This window comes from Pieris brassicae, chromosome 5 (assembly GCF_905147105.1).
Source record: "Pieris brassicae chromosome 5, ilPieBrab1.1, whole genome shotgun sequence".
NCBI lineage: Eukaryota > Metazoa > Arthropoda > Insecta > Lepidoptera > Pieridae > Pieris > Pieris brassicae.
Window position 1 is genome coordinate 9,549,473 of NC_059669.1, and position 19,525 is coordinate 9,568,997.

A 19,525-nucleotide genomic window follows, 5' to 3' on the forward strand; every position below is an offset into this window, starting at 1 on the left:
TTCTCGAGTATCTGAATTTAATCAAAATCCAATTTCTTGTTTCTTTCCCGTAGGCTCGGTCGGTGTCGACTCTGAGTAATTTATAGTCTATCAAAGTAAATTTACTAGGACTCATTTCTTAAAAGTTGTTGTCAATCTGACAGTGACAAGAGTGGCTGTTTATAGTTCTTGTTTTTTCCATTTACCGGGCTTTTGCAGTTTGGGTTAAATATAGAAGAATAACTACTAGATCTTTTTAAAATTGTTAACTGCTTATTAATCCTGATTTATATATTAAGTCGTACATATTATATACATATAGTCGTACATCAAAATGGGAGATCATGATGACTTTGAAGATAGCCAATTCCCTGATAACGACGAGTTTGTACCATACGTAACGGCCGGTAACCTAGCACAAAGAAATGGAACAAAAGTTACCGTCTGGGGTAAAGTTACTAAAGTATCTGCAAGTGAAGGTTTCCATGTAAAAACTGTTGATGACCAAGAAGTTCTCATAAGATTAAAAAAGCCTCAAAACGAACCACTCGAAGGGTGGTACGAAATTCACGGAGTGTCGCAAGGAAAAAGTATACTATGTGATGATTACGTGCCTTTTTCGGAGGAAATGACTAAGAATATTGATACTGAAAGTCAAAAAGCTCTAGCAAAGCTACTTGCTGCTTTAGACGATCCTTGGAATCTTGGCGATGATGGATCTAGTGGCTTACAAGGTGTTACAGCGATGGAGTAAATCATAAGTAATTTTATAGGTTTAATATTATTAAGGGTCTATTCAAAATAAATTTTTCTTTGGTTTAATCTTTCTATTTCTAAATATATTTCAAAATATAGGTAGCCTTAAATGAGATAATGCATATTTTAAGATCAAAAGCAATCGTTTATAAAATAACAGCTCTTGCTACCAACAATTGACTCGAGGATATGACTTAAGTCCACCTATTTCCTTAATCCGTTGCTTCTCTACTTTCAGCCTCTGTTCATGTAATACGGCATTTGACAGAGCTCCTTCTATACATGTTACAGGGCGATTTCTAAAAACATGAAACAGTAAAATCAATCTATATTAAAAATAACACACTGTAATGTATTTTTTATAATCACACTGTTAACATTTGTTGTATAAAACTAACTTTCCAAAAAAATTGTGAAGTAAACTTACAATGCTTTCCCATAAGTAGTTTCTTTATCAGCATGCCACGAAGTTACTGGCCTTTCCTTGCAATCCTTTAAAGCCAAATCAGTGAGGTATTTCTTGATATATTGTTTTAGTTGTATATTTTCCTTGGCAAGTTTAGCCTTTTCACTTCTAAGGCACATTGTTTGGACTTTAGCTCTGTTAACTTTTAGTAGAAACTTGTCCATTTTTCTAAATTCCTTGTATTCTTCCTGCGTATGTAAAACTAATCAACAAAGAAATCTTATTAACTAGATGGGTTGCACAATACTTCTAAATTTACAATAATATAGATTATGTATTAAATAGGTATTTTTATCATAAATATAAAATCTTACTATCATAGCAGTGTCAAGGTTTTCATAATCATCTGAAATTCCATCACTCTCAATCCCTTCTAGAAGAGAATCATCGCCATATTCATATTTACTGCATATTTTTGCCATTACATTTATTTTTTGAATCTTTTGAAGCATCTTCTCTATAAACTATAATATAAAAGGAGTTTTCTAAATTTTTAAATTTTATTGCCGTTTATATATTATCAACAGTGGAAAACTACTAATAACACTATAATTTACAAATAAGATTAAGATGTCCAAAACTTTGTAATTGTGTTGAACTACAATACAATGTCTCTTCTTTTTCTTTTTAAGAAGTTAACTAAAACAATTGTCAGAATTCTTCAGTAGATTAGACAACCAAACTAAACAAAACAAAAAAGATTTCCTGGTCTTAACTAAGACCTTTTTGTTTTAACATAGCAGAATATAATCACCGTTTTAGCATCAGTGCTAGCATCCACCAAAACTGCTAGCATTTCACTCTCCCAACGTCGATTAGTCTTGTTATCTTTCTTTATCTGCCAGTATTTCTTAGACAAATCCTCTTTATGTTTGTTAAGCCGATTCAACTTATAGCTCAGGGAATTTGTGGTTCTAGAGCACTCCTTTTGCAATGAGAGAAGTACTTCCTGTTTTCATAGTTTATAAATTGTATTAATTTAGTAGGTAGGTAATTGTGTTCGAAAAATCGTTTATGGAAAACAGGCTAGTCATGATGAGCAAAAATTATAAGTGAAACAAAAAATTACACGGAAATTCGTCTACTCTCATCCATACAGCAGTTACATTATTATTTTGCCTTTTGAATAACGCGAAACAACGTACAGAAAGTGTATGCCGTACCAACTGGAAAAGATGTGAAAAGTATAGAAACCATATGATCTTCCTTATATCGTCAAGATTTAAATCCTAAACCCTATTTTCGATATGCTACACAGTGAAAACATTTTTGTCTATCACGCTTACAATCAAAGCAAAGTTACCGTGGCCTGTTGTATTTGAATCTCATTCCTGAATATATCCCTTTGGTAGAAATCATCTTTCTCTTGAAGAGATAGATAGTGACTCATAATTGGATTGTGTTGTTCCAAGTATCCATTGTAAACGTCACGTAATTTGCTCCAATATATGTCTATTTCTAGTTGCATTGGACGGCATAAATTTCGCATTTCTTCTTCATGCTAAAACAATTGTTTTTATAAAGATTCTAAATTTAAAAACCATACAGTACAGTCCAACAGGTACCTACTACATAGATTTGAAAAAAAAATAATGCTTCTTAAAAATAAATCTTTAGAATTAGAATCTACTATATTTCAAAATCATGGCTTTATACATAAACTACTAGTAACCGAATTAGTTTCACATCAGCTTCCTGTAATTATGGCGTCAAATATTTCCGTTTTCCGCTTTAGGTTAAAATGTAAAGGATACCCATGACAGAGTAATTGTTTAATAGGTCCATGCAAAGCTTATAACATAATCAAATCCTGAGGCTTGACGAATTTACCGTCAGGCCTAGGCTGTGCCAGGTAATTCGAGCGTAACTGTAAATCCATAAATATATGTAATTCAGAATGCGAGTGTCACTTTGATACTATTCGCGTTACTGTTACGTTGTTCATTTTAGCAACATGATCCAAAAATTGTCTATATTAATCATATGTTCCTTTCTGTCAGAAATCTATGTAAGTAAAATAAATTTGAATAATTACAACTTTTTAACGAATCTACAAATTCGTTACTTTGCTTAATGTTTTACGAGACAGGTATTTTTAACACCTCTTTGTTAACAGAGTTTAAATTGCCGGACAGAGGGTAGTCTGAAAAGCGATGAGTTGAAGAAAATTTATAATAACTGCTTGAAGCAACAAGAGGGGAATAATTATAGCGGTTCCGAAAATTCTGAAGATTGGCAAGATCGTGGTTCGGATGGATCGGAAAAAGAACGGAACAAAAACCAGAGAAATAGAGAAGAAAATAAAAACAGAGAACCACCTAAACACTGGATGGATGATAGATCAGACAGATATGAAAGTGACGATAGTAGACAAAATTATCACGACCAAGGTATGGATGGAAAAAATCAACACAATTACGGAAAATCTCATAACCAAAATGACAGAAGAATGGATAACAATCATAGAATGGACGGGGATTACAGAACTAATGCTAACAATTATCAGCAAAACTATAATAATCATGAGGGTCAGGGTCTCTATCAAAATGGTGAATATGGAAGTGTAAGTATAGTTGTCAGTAATAAAAATATAATAGTCACAATCAGCAGTTGAAAATACTAAAGAAGAACGATACTGATACCAAACGAATAGAGCTAATTTGTAGTTATTTTTTTGTATATAGTATTTAATTAATCACTAAATAAGCTGGTTATTTTAACAGGAAACGAAACGCAATATGTACTCGTATCCTAATCATCGTTATAAACGAGATCGATCCGAAAAAAACTCAGGTCAGAGAAGCCAGTACAATCCAAATACTCCGAGATCGGACGACAACCATCGTGAAAGGAACTCAAGTGATAATTTCAAAGATGGTGGAAAGGCCTGTGCTATGCACTGTTTTCTTGATAACTTGCATATGGTAATTTCAGATCAGTGATTTTAACAGTTACGACTATTATGACATAGATATAACATTTTTTACTAACGAAGCACACACAGAGAATTATAGCAATAATAATAATCAAAAAATAAAAATACGAAAAAATTGGAAAGAAAAAAATGCACTTATTTCTTTTTTCTTTCCATTAGGTACATTTTAAGTCTGTAATGTGTGTGTGTTGTGGTTGTAACTGGCCCTGGCATAGCATTATGCTGTGAAGCAGACGTGTTTCACAACGCTGGTCATCTTGCCAGAGACCACAGTTAGTTTGTGACACACACGCAAAAAAAAATAGTAGTAAAGAAACAGTAAAATAAAATTATCATTGCATCTCGCTAAATCAACCGGTGAATAAATTAACAAGAGTAGACAGAAACCACGTGTAAGGTTAATTTTAGGTATACGACATCCATTCTATGTTGTGTATTTATGCTACACAGTAAAAATCACAGGCTTACTTGGATACTTCGACTTAGGGATATCTATAAGTTTGTAAGATTCACTGTCAAATATTTGTAAGAAACATTTAGAGCGCGTCGGGTGGACTTAATTATTTCATAGACATTTCATGAAGCTCATGGTAGGCCTACTGTTGAGCAAAATCATGCGATTGGACGACCGGGTACATACAAAACATTTAAAATGTTTAGCTATGTTTACACTAAGGAGAAAATGACAAAGTACCGATGCTTATTTTTGTGTTTCTCAAAAGTTGACAATGTTTACTGGGATTTTTTTAAAACATATCTCTACTGCGATTATTTTCGTAGACAGGAGATAATGGAATGCCGGACCGTTACCTAGTAACCAATGCGATGACCAAAGACGTGAGAAATGAAGATTTGAGGGATTTTCTTCAGGAGTCCATCGAAGAGTGTTTTCAAATTCTCGATAATGGTATGTTTTAAAAATATCAAGTTGGTGGAATATTATGGTTTTGCCTCTTTTATACAAATTACTTACTATTATACTAGGTAAAGAGCTCTTTAGTTTGTTTTATTATATATTTGTTTTATTTTTGAACTGCCGCAACGAAACGAGGCGAGCTCATAAAATATAGGAGTGAGATGGACAGGAAATCGTTCCTAAAAGTGAATTCATTATTGGAAGGATATGGTATGAATGTTTCCGTTTCAGAAAATACCGAGGATAAATGTGACTTTTCTAAAAATTTATTAGTCTGCTTATCAGAGAAGGGACGAGCCACTTGTGATGATTGGAAAGACGACATACAGTTCAATTAAACTATTGTTAATAATAAATACACATTATTACATTTATTAAGGAATATTCTTCGTAATATTTATAAACAAACAATAAAAATGGATTACCATTATATAATTTTATTTTATTCAAAATCAAATGTTCGATACTTTACATCGTAAATGTTCACAAATTATTAAAATAAACTATGTTTATTTAGACTAAATATCTTTATATTTAATAAGTTATTTGTCTGAAATCTAGTATTTTTATAACTGTACCTACCTCCAACCGAGCGTCGTTTATTATGGTCGCTCTTTCAATGTCTTTCTCATTTTTATAAGACTTAGAGTCTCTCTCTTGTATAAAGGTTATTAACATTAGCTTGAATTCTGATTTGTCCTCGCTGTCTGTGATTTCTATCTCTTCCTTATCCCACATTTCTAAGAAATCGTTTTTCTGGTGCTCATATGCTGCTTGTAATCTGTCTAATCTCTGCGTGCCTATTCCTATGGAATAATAATAATTATTGGAAAACAGAGTGACAGCATAACCATGCCTTCCCGAATATAGTCTAGTGTCCACCCCAAATGTATTTATATATTTAACGATGTAATGATATTTTAAAGATAATATTTACATTATATATACAAGGAACATTATGTACTAAAAAAGAGAATTTACCAATAAATTTATTGGTTAAAGTGTATGTGGAAATGTGTAATGTGTAAGTGTGTGCGCGTGCGTTTTTATGTAATCTTAAAAATCTATTCGATTTGTTTATCTCCTCCGAAAAGACCCGTTTGGAGATAATATGGAATATATCGATTAAATATCTGATTACCAATTCAATGTTATATAGATAATAATGCATACATGTCGTTGTTATAATATTGGTACTTAAAAGTATGAAATATATACTTGAGAATAACGGTACGTCCAAATTTATTATAAAAAAAATAATCTCCATTACATAAGAGGTATAAAAAATTATTAGTGCATGAAAACGCTTTTCAAGAAAAAGAACCTACTTAGAAAATAGCTCAAATTTTCCGTGTGTGCCTGAAAAGCTCGCCTGTGCTGTTCATCGGAATCTTCGATCGCACTTGTCAGTGATTCGATGAGTCTGTTCTTTCTTTCCATGAGGAAATTGAAACTGGCTGCCATCCCCTAATATATAATAGCAAATATTATTAAATTTAACTCATATGAAAATAATTGTAAAGGTAAGTCTGCGGTCGTGCTCCCTGCGGTCGTATTCTCGAACCATGGCTAGGCATCAATGGACTTTCTATGTGCAGTTAACACTCGCATTTCACTGTACGAAGTAAAATATGGTGACGAAGATGCCTTGATCCAAAAAGTCGACGGCGTGTTTAAGGCACAACTGATCACCTACATGCGGATTAGAAAAAAACTATTATTACGAAACAGATATAGAAAAGCCCATACCTTAAAGGTTCAAGCTCTAATAGTTTTTTTAAATATCTTTCTATTTCTCTCTTTTATGTGTAAGAAGAAGAAAAATATTTTTTATTAATTAATTAATCATACAAACCTGTATATCCGTTTCCATTTGCCGACATTTTATTCTTCGAAGTATGTAGCGCCATTCTTGGTTTATCTTAGCTCTATTTATTTTGCTGAATGATTCCTCTTTGTCTAATTTATTCTAAAAAAACAGTATATTATTACTATATATTTGTCTATGTATCATTTTTAAACTAATTCTTCACAATAAAACGACTTACTTTAATAAACCGGGCAATTAACTCATGTTTTCTCCTTCTCGCTTCTTCTTCTACGTCAGCTCTGTGCTGCAGATACCTTGCCCGTTCTTCGTCAGACATACGCGCTAATTTATTGACTTTACTTTTTTTCGGCATATTGAACCTTTGAAACCCTATTTAGTCTTGTACTTCAATATATATTACTATTTGATCAAAATTTATGTAAGATATTAATAATTCTGTTATTAAGTTAAAAAAAGATCTCGCTAATTCTAAACACAACAAGTAACTGAAAATATTGAACAAACATTTCATAGTAACAAGTGTTTTGAAGAAGTGTGATAATGTTACAACGTGCGTACGTTACCTTACCTTGATTGACTAACTAGTACTAAATAGTATATCGTTCTTATTATTTTTTTTGAAACTTTATTTATTTCCTGAGGCACTTACATAAACTAAGTATTATTATTTAAATATAACTAGCTGACTCGGCGAAGTCTGTTCCGCCGAACAATGTAATAATAACTTTAGTTAAACTTAATTTAGGATTTCATTAAGATAACTTTAATACAACTTTTTTACAGAAACAGAAATGTTTTTTTCTTGCCATTGCTAAAGAAGAATTCTCTAGCGACAATATTGCGATACTGCATGTTAATCCATTATTTTCTGATTTACAACATTTTTATTTGGTTTTTCGGCGCAAGAACAAATAAAGCTGATGGTTTGCCGACACGTGAACATGTCACATACAATTGACCATGAGAAAAAATGCAGTTTCTAGACCACCAACACTCAAGGAATGTCCTTGTGACTTATGACTTCGTCGTCGTCGACGATCGTCATGGCGAATGCAAGACGGATCAGAAATACTATTATTGAAGGGTAAATCGTTTAGGATCATCGGAAGAAAGAGATAAGTAACATCGGTTCAGCCGATCTTGAGTTATAAGTGGTGTAACTAACACGACTTTGTTTTATATATTAAGATTATCTTGTGTTCGTAATTTTTTTTTTTACTTAGTGTATATCAGGAACCCTCTCCGGTAAAAGCCTCTTCTAGGAGTTGCCATCTTTATTTATTTTATTTATATCTTTATTTCATTATAAAGCCCACTCCATATAGGCCCGGTATTTGTCCAGTAAACAGAGAATGAGTTTTTTTATATTCATCTGTTAAATTTCCGAGGCGTCGGAATCACGAAATACCTATTATATTGCATTTTATGTCATCAAGCGCTTTCGCTATTTCCAATATTTTTTCATATGGTATTCCAACGTTGTAGGTATATAAAGATGGTTATTTTTCTTTGTTAATTCTTTCATTGCTTATTTTGTGTGGTATGATGATGATGTGTTTTGAGGGGTTTGGCCATTTAGTGGTAAGTAAAAATTTATTTTTTCTCACGTATGCCACTAGTAGTAGCCTCTAACGTGGATAAAGTTTGGGAACTTAGTGCGCGGATTCATTCAGTAGTATAGTCGATATACGATATGCTTAAGTTTAAGTGGTATAGCTACTTTACAGTAAATGGCGTTAGTAGGGGAGAGTAGAGTAGTGGGAGTCAGCGGGCAATGGGAGTCACCCACACCACTACGAAACACTATATGAGACCGACGCGTAAACAGCGTCCTCAGCCCCCGCGCAGCCACGAACGGCTCGCGCCAGTCCACTCATGCGCCACTGAGAAACGACCGTGTTTTGTTTTTGCGATCCGCTGATGTAATTTTTCGTAAATGCAAATTAGAAGGTAAGTACCAAATATCTTGCAGTATGCGGTTATGACATTTACACTTACTTAGTTAGACGTTTCAAATTGTGATGTGCAGTTCAGATTATATCAGTGCATTAAAGTTTTTTTAATTTTTTATTTTTTACTCATTAGTGTAGTTGTGGGTAATGAGAGTCAGGTGACTCCCATTACCCACAAGTGATTACTATTGCCCGCAACTGTGCGTTGCTGTTGAATAATGTTTTTATTATTTCTTTCTAGATGCCGAAAGTACGCGTCAGGACAACTGAAAAGGCTTCCTGGTCTTCTGATAGCCTAAATAAAGCTATACAGCTCATTGATGGCGGTTCTTCTATAAGAAATGCTGCTAAAGTAATGGGAATTCCTTTTTCAAGCCTTCAGAAGAGGATAAAAAAAGGTTCTACCTTAGCACCACATCTAGGACGATTCACTGTCTTTAGTCGTGATGAAGAAGCCGAGCTAGCGAACTTGGTGAAGAAAATGGCAAATATTTTCTATGGTTGCACTGCTAATCAAATCAGAAGAGTCGCTTTCGAATATGCTGAAAAATTAAATGTGAAGCACAATTTTAATCAAGCTTCAAAAATGGCTGGACGCGATTGGTTGCATGCTTTTATGGCTAGAAATAACATTTCTATTAGAAAAGCGGAAGCGACCAGCATAAATAGAATCACGGCCTTTAATAAAACAGAGGTAAGTCTGTTCTTTGAGCTACTTGGGCAGCTGATGGAAAAACACAGATTCGTTGCAAAAAATATTTATAATTGCGATGAAACCGGTATTTCAACGGTTCAAACACCGGGAAAAATTTTAGCTGCAAAAGGACAGAAGAGAGTAGGATCTATTACCAGTTGGGAGAGAGGAAAAAACATCACCTTGTTGTGTGCTATGAGCAGTGCTGGGGGGTACATTCCACCTATGTTTATCTTCCCTAGAAAAAGGATGACTCCACTACTTGAGAAGGATGGTCCAGCAGGCGCGCTTTACAAATGTTCAGACAACGGTTGGATCAACGAGCATCTCTTTCTTGGATGGTTGGCGCATTTTAAACAGCACGCTAAACCGTCTGCAGATGAACCCATCCTTTTAATAATAGACAACCATGCTACTCACATTTCTCTTTCCGTCTACGAATATTGCAAATCCAATCACATTCATATGTTGTCTCTGCCACCACACACGTCTCATAGAATGCAGCCCCTTGACGTTTCTTTTTTTGGCCCACTCAAAATGGCATACAAAAAAGAATGTGACTTGTTTTTAAAAAGCCATCTAGCAGAAAAGATAACCCCGACGTAGCATCCTTGGTGAGGAAAGCATTTAATAATGTTGCTTCTATTAGTAAAGGAGAATCGGGGTTTAGATCAACTGGAATATTTCCACTAAATCCGGAGGTATTCACAGAAGAAGATTTTCTCGCTGCAGAAACTCTCCAATCTGAGACCGTTGTAATCCAAGACTACAATGAATCTCTCGCAGCTGCCTGTGTGATTCCTAGCACATCAAAAGAAGACTCACCAGTTCCGAGCACGTCAACACAAATTGTTTCACTAGATCTTATGATGTCTAACCAAGAAGTCCCACTTGATTCTGAATCAGATGTTGTACCACAAGTTCCTGGCACGCCTAATCAATATAGTATATTGCATGATTTAATAAAAATGCCAGAGAAAGCATCTGTTATTAAAACAAGACAGGGCCGAAAGAAGCAACATGCTACAATTTTAACTTCAACGCCACTGAAAGAAAATCTGTTAGAAAAGGAAATTAATAAAATGAAGAAAAAAGGAGGTAAAGGAAAAGAGAAAACATGGAAAGGCAAAGGACAAGGACAAGGAAAAAAGACTAAAGTACAGAAGAAGGGTCCTGAAAAGGCAAAGCGCCAAGTATTACAAGAACAGAACGAAACTTCTATATCAGATGTTGGCACTGACGACTTATGGCAGGACGATGAGGATGATGACGCAGAAGATGCTAGAAACAGATGCCTAGTATGCGACGAATTCGGAAGAAACAACGAGATGTGGTACAGGTGTACCTCGTGTGGACTATGGGCTCACGCGGAGTCCACTGGATGGGAGTCAGCTGAAGGTTATGTTTGCGACGTATGCTAGATTTTATTTGACTCCGATTGCCCCCAGGGTGATCACCATTACCCCTACGTTGGTGTAATGGGAGTCAAATCTGTTTTTTTTTTTAAACTTTTATAATTTCCAAAGTTGATTGCCAAAGTGACTGAAATTGATCTATAATGATAGTTTAATAAGCAAATTATGTTTACAAGCAGTTATAATAAATACTTTCTTTTTAATTAAAATTTTATTTGAGTTCTCGCTTAAGTGACCCCCATTACCCTCTTTTACCATGTTAGCTTCCATGTAATAAAGCTAGTACAGTTACTCCTCGTTAGGTGGCGTTAGTAGTTCCTCGGAGTATTTAACGGTTTGTGATTTGGATGAAGTTTTCAGTCTTTTCAATCAAATGTTTGCGACACAGTTTCCAAAGGATTTTCCTTTATATTGCTATCACTGTTAGGTCTTTGAGGTATAAATTTGCTCAAAAATGACAGTGGTATCATAATATAAACAAAAAATCACTGAGTATGTGAAAGTTATTACGACTGTTTAGATAGTTTTTTAGTTTTTATATTCACTTTAGCCGTACGTTGTGAACAATTTAATAACGATTTATTTCCATATAACTTCCAGTTTTTATAGTTAATTTGGCAATAAAATCACAGAGCCCAGCACCACCTTCTCTCTATAGAGAGAATCAAAATATTGGGTTTGGGTAGAATTAACCATTTATATTCACGAGCAAAAATATTTTTGGTCATTTAATAATAATAAGATTCAGGTTATGATTTTTCTCTCTCGGATACGTGCGCAATTGTTAATAAATTAGTCAGATTTCACTCTTTTGACTACATGGTCGACTCTTTGTCAAATTGGGTTGAAATCTCTGTTCTCGATAGTAGGATTGTGGTTTAAAAGTTGATTGATTGCACCGATTTAGTTTTTATAATTAAGGGGGTAAACATTAAATAATGGAAATTTTATATAATTTTTTCAACGTGGAACTTTCTTCCATTGATTGTAACCATGACAACGAATTTGTTTATTGACAAAACCGATTGTTGAAGTTTTTAATTAAATATATAAAGCATTGCGCTTTATTAAATAATGGAGACACAATCATCAGGCACTCTTCAATCGCCATCTACGTTTTCGGAGAGTTCTAAAACCGGTAGTAGCCGATCTCTAGGAAGCGCGAAAGATGAACCAGATTTTACAAAAGATAATTGTGAGTATTTCTGTATTGCCGACTAGAATTAAATGGAATTACTAACAAACATATTACTAGATTGGTTGAATTCCTTCAACCTAGTTATAGGACAGGGATCAATTTCTAATTTTCATACACATATTTTATCATACTAATAATGGAGTGGAAACAGAGGTGATGGTACACGATTAGGGGATGCCATCAGGCCTGCTCGACTTTTGAATGTCCAAGGAACATAGAGTTAATAGCGGATCGGATTCGGACATCAAAGTACCACACCGCCAGTAAGAAGCAAAGAGACAGCCCAAAGGGTCGGCTTTCGCCTTCGGGGTGCTAGCGAGTCATCCTCCCTGTACAGGGGTAGAATGGAGGCCTGATAAAAATTCCGTTATTTTATAACAGCCTGGACCTCAGTGCCTGCCGACGCAAATTCTATCTCATAAATAGTGGAATTCGGGCCAAGTTATTCCTTTCGTTTTTAAGCAAAAGCACTCGGAACAATGTTACATCCTTTTCATTCCAATTAGCAGAGAAGTCATTAATAAGAACGTTTTTTTACAGCTGCATCTCCCATTGATTTGGAGTGCCACATTCAAGCAGAGCGCATCACAAAAATTTTAGAAGAAACAATTTACAAAACAAAGATGGCGCTTTGTCTGCCACACTTCGTCCAGGAGTATAAAACTTTGAGCTCCATACTATCCAACCAACACATGGAAGATTTGGTGTTCATATTCGAACAGTATGATAATCCACTGTTTTCTACTAGTCTACTTAATTTGGATGCGTTGGAAGATATCAAAGCTGTGTGTATACTAAGAATTTTTTATTGTTTTTACTAAGTGGGTAGTTAAACGCAAACGGGTAATTCTTTCCTTGTCTTAATTTGTTTTCTCTCCCGCGGCACTGTTTTGTGGTGGAGTGTTATGTGGGACTCGCTACTCACATATCCAATAAAATCAGACGGCACCACCAGCAATTGCTGGAGATATCACTCGGGAATCGCATCCCGCCACGGCCATTAGTGATGTAGGCACAGAAATGTGCCATAATCCATCGTAATGGAAAAATTACACGATAAAAAATAATTTTAACCTTTTTCAGGGTGATGTATCGCTGAAGAATAGGTTAAATCCTGAATTGGGCCACCTTGTTTACATATTAAACAGCTACCCTAACCTGAAGCCTAAAGTCGAAGAAATGATTATAGAAGTTTGTATTTAATTGGATTTATTTGAAAATATTGAAACGGTGGCTTATTCTGCAGCACCTGAGTTGGTTTAAGTCTGTTGCTCACTCGACCCAAAATGTTTTTACAAAGATGAATTAGCCCGTAAAGTAGAAATTAACGACCAAACGTAAAGCCTGCTAATATTTTTAATATAAAATTCCAGATGAAAGAAGAATATGCGGCATATGATGAAGTAAGTGGTTTTTTATTTATTTTTATAGAAAAATCTATTAAAGGTAGATTTTTTTGTAATAAAGTGTTAGATTTTTGTGGTATTTCCAAAAATTCAGCCACTGGCTTATATTGATTATATTTATTTCAGTCAAGAAAAAGTTTTCCAGGTTTAGAGTATTTGTTGACGTTGGAACATTTTCGTGACTTGATGATCAAACAAATGGACACTACAGCAGCAGAAGAGCTTGCTGCCAAATTGAATACTAGGAAACTAGAGGGATCCAACGAGAGGCTTATTGAAAAAATTAAAGGTTACTAGAAAACATTACTGGTTCAGATTTTTGATCGGCAGCTTGTGGGTAATTCTATTTTAGATTCCCTGGTAGTCATTTTTTTGAATATCTTCAAAAAATTATAGTTCCTTTCCTAGCTAGTGTTAATACAATGCGCATAACCTTTATTATTATGCGAGTATACCAGAATTTATTAAAAATCAAAACTACGTTTGACGAATAAATGAAAGAAATCTAAAAAATATTTTCAGAATATACGCAGGATCTTAAAGAAGAACATGAACGCTTTGAAGAAACAATGAAGATGAAAACAGATCTCATCGCAAGATTAGAGCAAGAGCTAGCGATTTTGAACCGTGACGCGGAAATTAAACTTAAAAAGAAAATGTAAGCCAAGTCTTTAAACTAAAAGCTTAATTTACTGGGGGTAAACATATTCCAGCATGGGCATTTCAGAATATTTCTGTAAAAAAAAACAACGGCGCTACAACCGTTTATAGGTCTGGGCCTCAGATTTCTGTATCTGTTTCATGATCATTTGTTAATCGAGTAGGCAAGTAGATTATAGAAGTAGTAGATCAGCCTTCTGTGCCTGACACACGCCTCCGACTTTTTGGGTCTAAGGCAAGCCGGTTTCCTCACGATGTTTTCTTTCACCATTCGAACTAATGTCATATGCGCACATAGAAAGAGAATCCATTGGTTCACAGCCGGGGATCGAACCTACGACCTCAGGGATGAGAGTCGCATGCTGAAGCCACTAGGCCAACCTCATTTCTGTACATATCAAGTACAATACACACAAACAATTGTTGTTTTTCTGGTAATCAAGTCCATGACATCGTTATTCGATACGCTTTAGCTACTAAGTCAAGATGTTTTTGGATATATAATAAAAGAAATGCTGGTCATTTCCTATGCTATCCAATTTCGTTCTAATCTATTTAATACAATGGACGCTGTTTGTGGTCACGTATTTCCTGGAATATGTTTCTACGTCTTTCTTTATACTGGCGAGAACACTTATTAGCTGTGTATATATAATTGCCAGTGCACAGCGACAGCGATACTGATCCCTGCGTATTTGTATGCAAATTATTTGCTTTGATCTCGAAACCTTGGCATCACGCGGAACAAAACTTCATTATTGAGATCCAGATTGCTTTTGGAAATTACAAAGACTTGAGGGGTAAAGAATCAAAGGCAGCTATATCCACAGTCTGGTCTGTTATAAACTATGAGCGCCATTTTATTCTATATGAATATCTTTTCTTATCAAAAAAAGCTAATCCTATAGAAAATCTGCGTCAAAAAACTATATTAGAATCAACGATAGCTATATCCATAATGCTGATAAAACAAATACAGCTAAAGTCGCGGCTGGCCAATCAGAGCGATCTATTTTACGTTTTTCAATATGGCGTCTTTCAGTTAAAAACGTGCTTCTGCGTCTGTCGATTTTATTTAAACTTTGTGGTATTTTGGACAATTTAATTGGCAAAACTTCGTTAAAAGTAGAGCTGAAAGTGATATGGTAGTGCCAATAACACAAGCTATACACGGGAGAGGAAGAAAACGCAAGAGAGAGCCGGAGAAATGGAAGGTAAACAGGGCGAAAATTCAAAGGTAAGTGATGTGCGCATTGTAATGCAAGTTCGATAAAATTGTTGTCAAACATTTTATTTTATTTTTTCATAGGTACTCGTCGCATTCGTTGCCTGGTAGAATTACCTGTAATCACAATAGCAAAAGTTTTGCATGTAAGAATCTTCGTGTTCGAGATCAACTCAATTTCCATCGAGCTTTTTATGCAACACCGCTAAAAAAGAATCAGGATGCTCTTATATTGAAATGTTGTTCAGCAAATAAAAGTAATAGGAAGCGACCGACCAAAAATATGAGAAAAGGCAGGGATTTTGCTATAAAGTATACAATCTATACAAAAAATAATCAAATTATACCAGTTTGCAAAAAGGTATCAATAAACGGTAAATACACTTGGAATCACAGAATGTAATGAGAAATTTCTTTGCAAATGGTCCACTTCCATTTTTTATCAAAAAGAACCCCACAGCCCAGTCAAACAATCGTATTTCAGAGCAATTTTTCATGAAGACTTTAATTTAGGTTTTGGTAGTCCTAGGACTGATATGTGTTCTAAATGTATTGAGTTCCAAGAAAAAATAAAAACAGAAAAAGATGTATCGAAAACAAATCAGCTTATAATTGAACAAAGGGTACACAAACTAAAATCTCAGGCATTTTTAAAACTTCTACGGGAAAAAAAAGACCAGATGGCAACTTTTTCCTTTGAATCCAGAAAAACTTGGTCCTTCCAAAAGTTCCTGACCAAAACTGTTATTACAGCAGGCAGCTATACTTATACAATTTCACCATTGTCCAAGGAGGATCCAAAGACCCCTTGAATAAAAACACAAAAGATCGAAAGGACGGAAGATGAATACGCAAAAGGTGCAAATGAGATAGCCTCCGCTGTTTACGATAGATTAAACAAATCTGATTTGACGATTTCACTCACTTACGTTTAGTATGCGGGTGCGCTGGACAAAATAAAAATCGTATGATGGTATCTATGAGCTCACGGTGGATTTTGCAGCATCCGCTAATAAATAAAATAGAACTAGTATTTCCCGTCACTGGACACTCTGTTATGCCTGCGGATCGTGTGTTCGGGAATATAGAAAAAATAATTCGCAAACTTGAAGTGATAACACAGCCTTCAGACTATACAGATATTATTAGCGAATGTGCAACTGTCACAAAACTTGATGAGATTGATGTGCTGGATTGGAAAACTTCTATTCAGAACATAGTCAAAACACTAGCCCAGCTCCATTTTAAGATATCGCAGTGCAAGCGTATCATTATTCGACGGACAAAAAGCAGGGAAATGTTATGATTCGTGGCGAATTGTTTTATAATTCTGACACAGGTGGTCCCAGGACTATTTGCCGAAAAGGAAAAAAAAAAGCAGAAATGATACAACCGTCTACACTTTCAAAAGGCATAGATGTAAAACCACTAAAGCTCAGAGATGTGAGAAATCTACTACAAAAGCATTATGGTGAAGACTGGAAGGAGTTACCTAATTTGGTATACTAAAATAATGTTTTATTTAACCTAGATGAAGAAGAATTACAGCTATTAGAAAAGAATGGAGAAAATGAAACAAATGTCATGGAAGACGAAACTTGTGAAGGAGTCGAGGAAGATGTTACGCTAAGGATATAACAATAAAATATTTTAACGTAACATATCATCATCTTAGCGTAACATCTCTCCTCTCATCCGATGAAGGTTCACATTATTTAAATCACCTTGCTGCCTACTTCACAATTTACAAACTAATAAAGTTGATTTTTCATATTTTGTTTTCATTTTTACTGTATTTTCTGACTGACTGACTGTTGCTTTCGCATTTATATTAGCCAAACGTACATATCTTATAATGGAAATAAATTTAAATGCTATTTATTTTTTCATACATCATACCATTATCCACACCATTCGATGTTTCTGATGTCATGCGTACATCTCTAGCATCGTGACGTCATCCGCCCAGTGTTGCAATCAAAAGCAGCTATATCCATAATGGTCATAATCAAAGAGAGCTAAATCCAATAGTTGGTATCAAACACTGCTATGTACAGCACAATTTATTTAAAATAGCCGTTCTATCCTGCTCTTACAAGATACGTGTGTTGGTACACCTGCTTATTTTGTACCAGAGCATCCTGTCAAACAGTCGTATTTACGGTATTGCTAAATGAAAATAACAGTTTTTTTCGTTTTGTGGAAAATAATTTCATACGGATTTAGCTGCCTTTGATACTATACCCCTCTCTTATAGACTTTTAGATATTATAGGTTCTCATGTACAATTATGTCTTAAAGGCCCGTATTACAGACTAGATTCAGACCGGCAAATGGTGTTAGCGACTCGTGCGCATCTCGTAAAGGATGAAATGTTGAAAGAGGAAGAGGTTGAGTGTCGAGAATTGTATGAGAATATATTAAGGAAACATCTTATCGATGAGAAAAATCAAAGGGCTCGAAGGTACGGTTTAATAAACTTTGTTTGCCGAGGACATTTTATTTATTTATTGGTAATAGTATAAGACTTAAAAGAGAAAAAGAAAGAAGACCATTAAAAACTTAATTTTGTATGATATATGGTTATTGTAGTTAATTTTTAAAGTTAAACAATGTGAAATCAAAAAAAAATGGTTTGTCAGGTTTAAAGTTGAGACACAATTATTATCATGGCTACAGAAGTATGATCTAGAAATGGCGGATAAGCAGGTGGAACTCGATGAGTTCACTACCAAGTACGAAGATGAGGTCCAGAAGTGTGAAGAACTCGAAGTAAGTTTTATATAATAAAATAATATCATATAAAGATTGTATTTTAACCAGAGCGGTATTGGGCTTATATGATAAGAAATTAAGATTTGTTGAAAAGCGCAACGTCAGGGCAAAAAACGAATCAATATAAAATAATTCCAAACGTTAAACACATTCTCTTTATAGTAAATATCATCTTTACTATTAATATATCAATAATAAACTTTGAATTATACTTTTTTATGTATAAAAATATATGTATATATATAGAACTTACCTAATTTTGTTAATAATAATTATATTTCCATAAAAACGTCTGATACTGAAAATAAATGAACCATTACAGTTAAAACTAGCAGAACAGGACAAAGAATATGTACCCCTGATGGCAGAAAGAGAAGAAGAATACCACCAGGAGCTGACGGAGAAGATGAACAAATTTCTATTGGAGCACGCCGCTAGAGTCATACAGTGCGCTTGGAGGGATGTACTTTCGAATAGAGCGGAGAAGAAACGGGTATATTTTTTTTAGTATCTTAATATTAACGCTCTGAAGAATTTAAAACTGCTGCTGCAGCTTAGTTGAAGGAAGCAACCAACATTAAATTTTTACGAATCTTTTCTTGTTTTATGCAGCTCAAAGGGAAGGGAAAGAAAGTCAAGAAAAAATCCTAGTCCTGATTTTACTATTCCTTTCTTCCTGAATTACTACAATATATTAGTAGAACTTCACTATAGACACTTGTTTATAGTGTAGTTAAAACTACTTAGTTTTATTAAGTATTTAACAAAACTGCTATTCGAATGATACTTTTAGTTTCTAATACGTCCACGGAGTGCAGCTTGTAATAATATTAGATCACTTCCCATTACTTTTTTATACGTCACATAATTCCCACCTTCCTAATTTTTGGCATCCATTCCCTTTTAAACCTTAGCTTAAGAAGCTGCAGAAGAAAATGCAAGCAGCTCAAGCCGCGGCCGAGGCAGCCGAGAAGAAAAAGGGAAAGAAATAAAACTCTTTGTGTTTTAGTTTATTTAAATAACTTATGTACTAGAATATATTTTGTTTGTAAACTGCTTTTTACTTATAAAATTCCTTGTATGTTCGATGCTCGATTTAAGTACGTTTTATACAATGTAAAAATGTTTATAAAGGCTTTTAAAAATAAAAACAGTAATAAACTCAGCTTAATCAACAGCGGGAATAAAAACAAAAGACGTAACGATGGCGCCTTTCAATTGATTTTCATTTATCGTATATTATAAAATACTTAACGATTTAAAAGATTTTTATTTATAAAAGCTTGCCTACGATGAGCACTATTATACATTGGTATA

General features: G+C 34.4%; 4 protein-coding genes across 4 annotated transcripts; 3 read left to right on the forward strand and 1 right to left on the reverse strand.

Moving 5' to 3' along the window:
- Positions 1 to 156: 156 nt before the first annotated feature.
- On the forward strand, positions 157 to 806 carry LOC123710286. The gene has a single exon (XM_045662088.1). It carries the CDS (start codon positions 314 to 316, stop codon positions 731 to 733), a length of 420 nt encoding a protein of 139 aa, XP_045518044.1. The 5' UTR covers positions 157 to 313; the 3' UTR covers positions 734 to 806.
- Positions 773 to 7,241, reverse strand: LOC123710288 (dynein regulatory complex subunit 2). Its single transcript, XM_045662090.1, has 9 exons — positions 7,101 to 7,241; positions 6,908 to 7,021; positions 6,381 to 6,519; positions 5,635 to 5,858; positions 2,505 to 2,702; positions 1,956 to 2,150; positions 1,516 to 1,665; positions 1,163 to 1,389; positions 773 to 1,034 (listed from the first exon to the last, which is right to left on the reverse strand). The coding sequence occupies exons 1-9, from the start codon at positions 7,233 to 7,235 to the stop codon at positions 902 to 904; spliced, it is 1,515 nt and encodes a 504-aa protein (XP_045518046.1). The 5' UTR covers positions 7,236 to 7,241; the 3' UTR covers positions 773 to 901.
- On the forward strand, positions 2,837 to 5,390 carry LOC123710285 (probable cyclin-dependent serine/threonine-protein kinase DDB_G0292550). The gene is made up of 5 exons (XM_045662087.1): positions 2,837 to 3,209; positions 3,318 to 3,764; positions 3,925 to 4,125; positions 4,917 to 5,043; positions 5,284 to 5,390. The coding sequence occupies exons 1-5, from the start codon at positions 3,156 to 3,158 to the stop codon at positions 5,388 to 5,390; spliced, it is 936 nt and encodes a 311-aa protein (XP_045518043.1). The 5' UTR covers positions 2,837 to 3,155.
- A 4,529-nt stretch (positions 7,242 to 11,770) lies between the features above and the next one.
- On the forward strand, positions 11,771 to 19,244 carry LOC123710434 (dynein regulatory complex protein 10-like). The gene is made up of 10 exons (XM_045662303.1): positions 11,771 to 12,139; positions 12,683 to 12,927; positions 13,226 to 13,333; positions 13,516 to 13,545; positions 13,675 to 13,837; positions 14,071 to 14,206; positions 17,748 to 17,897; positions 18,076 to 18,205; positions 18,531 to 18,701; positions 19,123 to 19,244. Exons 1-10 carry the CDS (start codon positions 12,019 to 12,021, stop codon positions 19,198 to 19,200), a joined length of 1,332 nt encoding a protein of 443 aa, XP_045518259.1. The 5' UTR covers positions 11,771 to 12,018; the 3' UTR covers positions 19,201 to 19,244.
- The last annotated feature ends 281 nt before the right edge of the window (positions 19,245 to 19,525 follow it).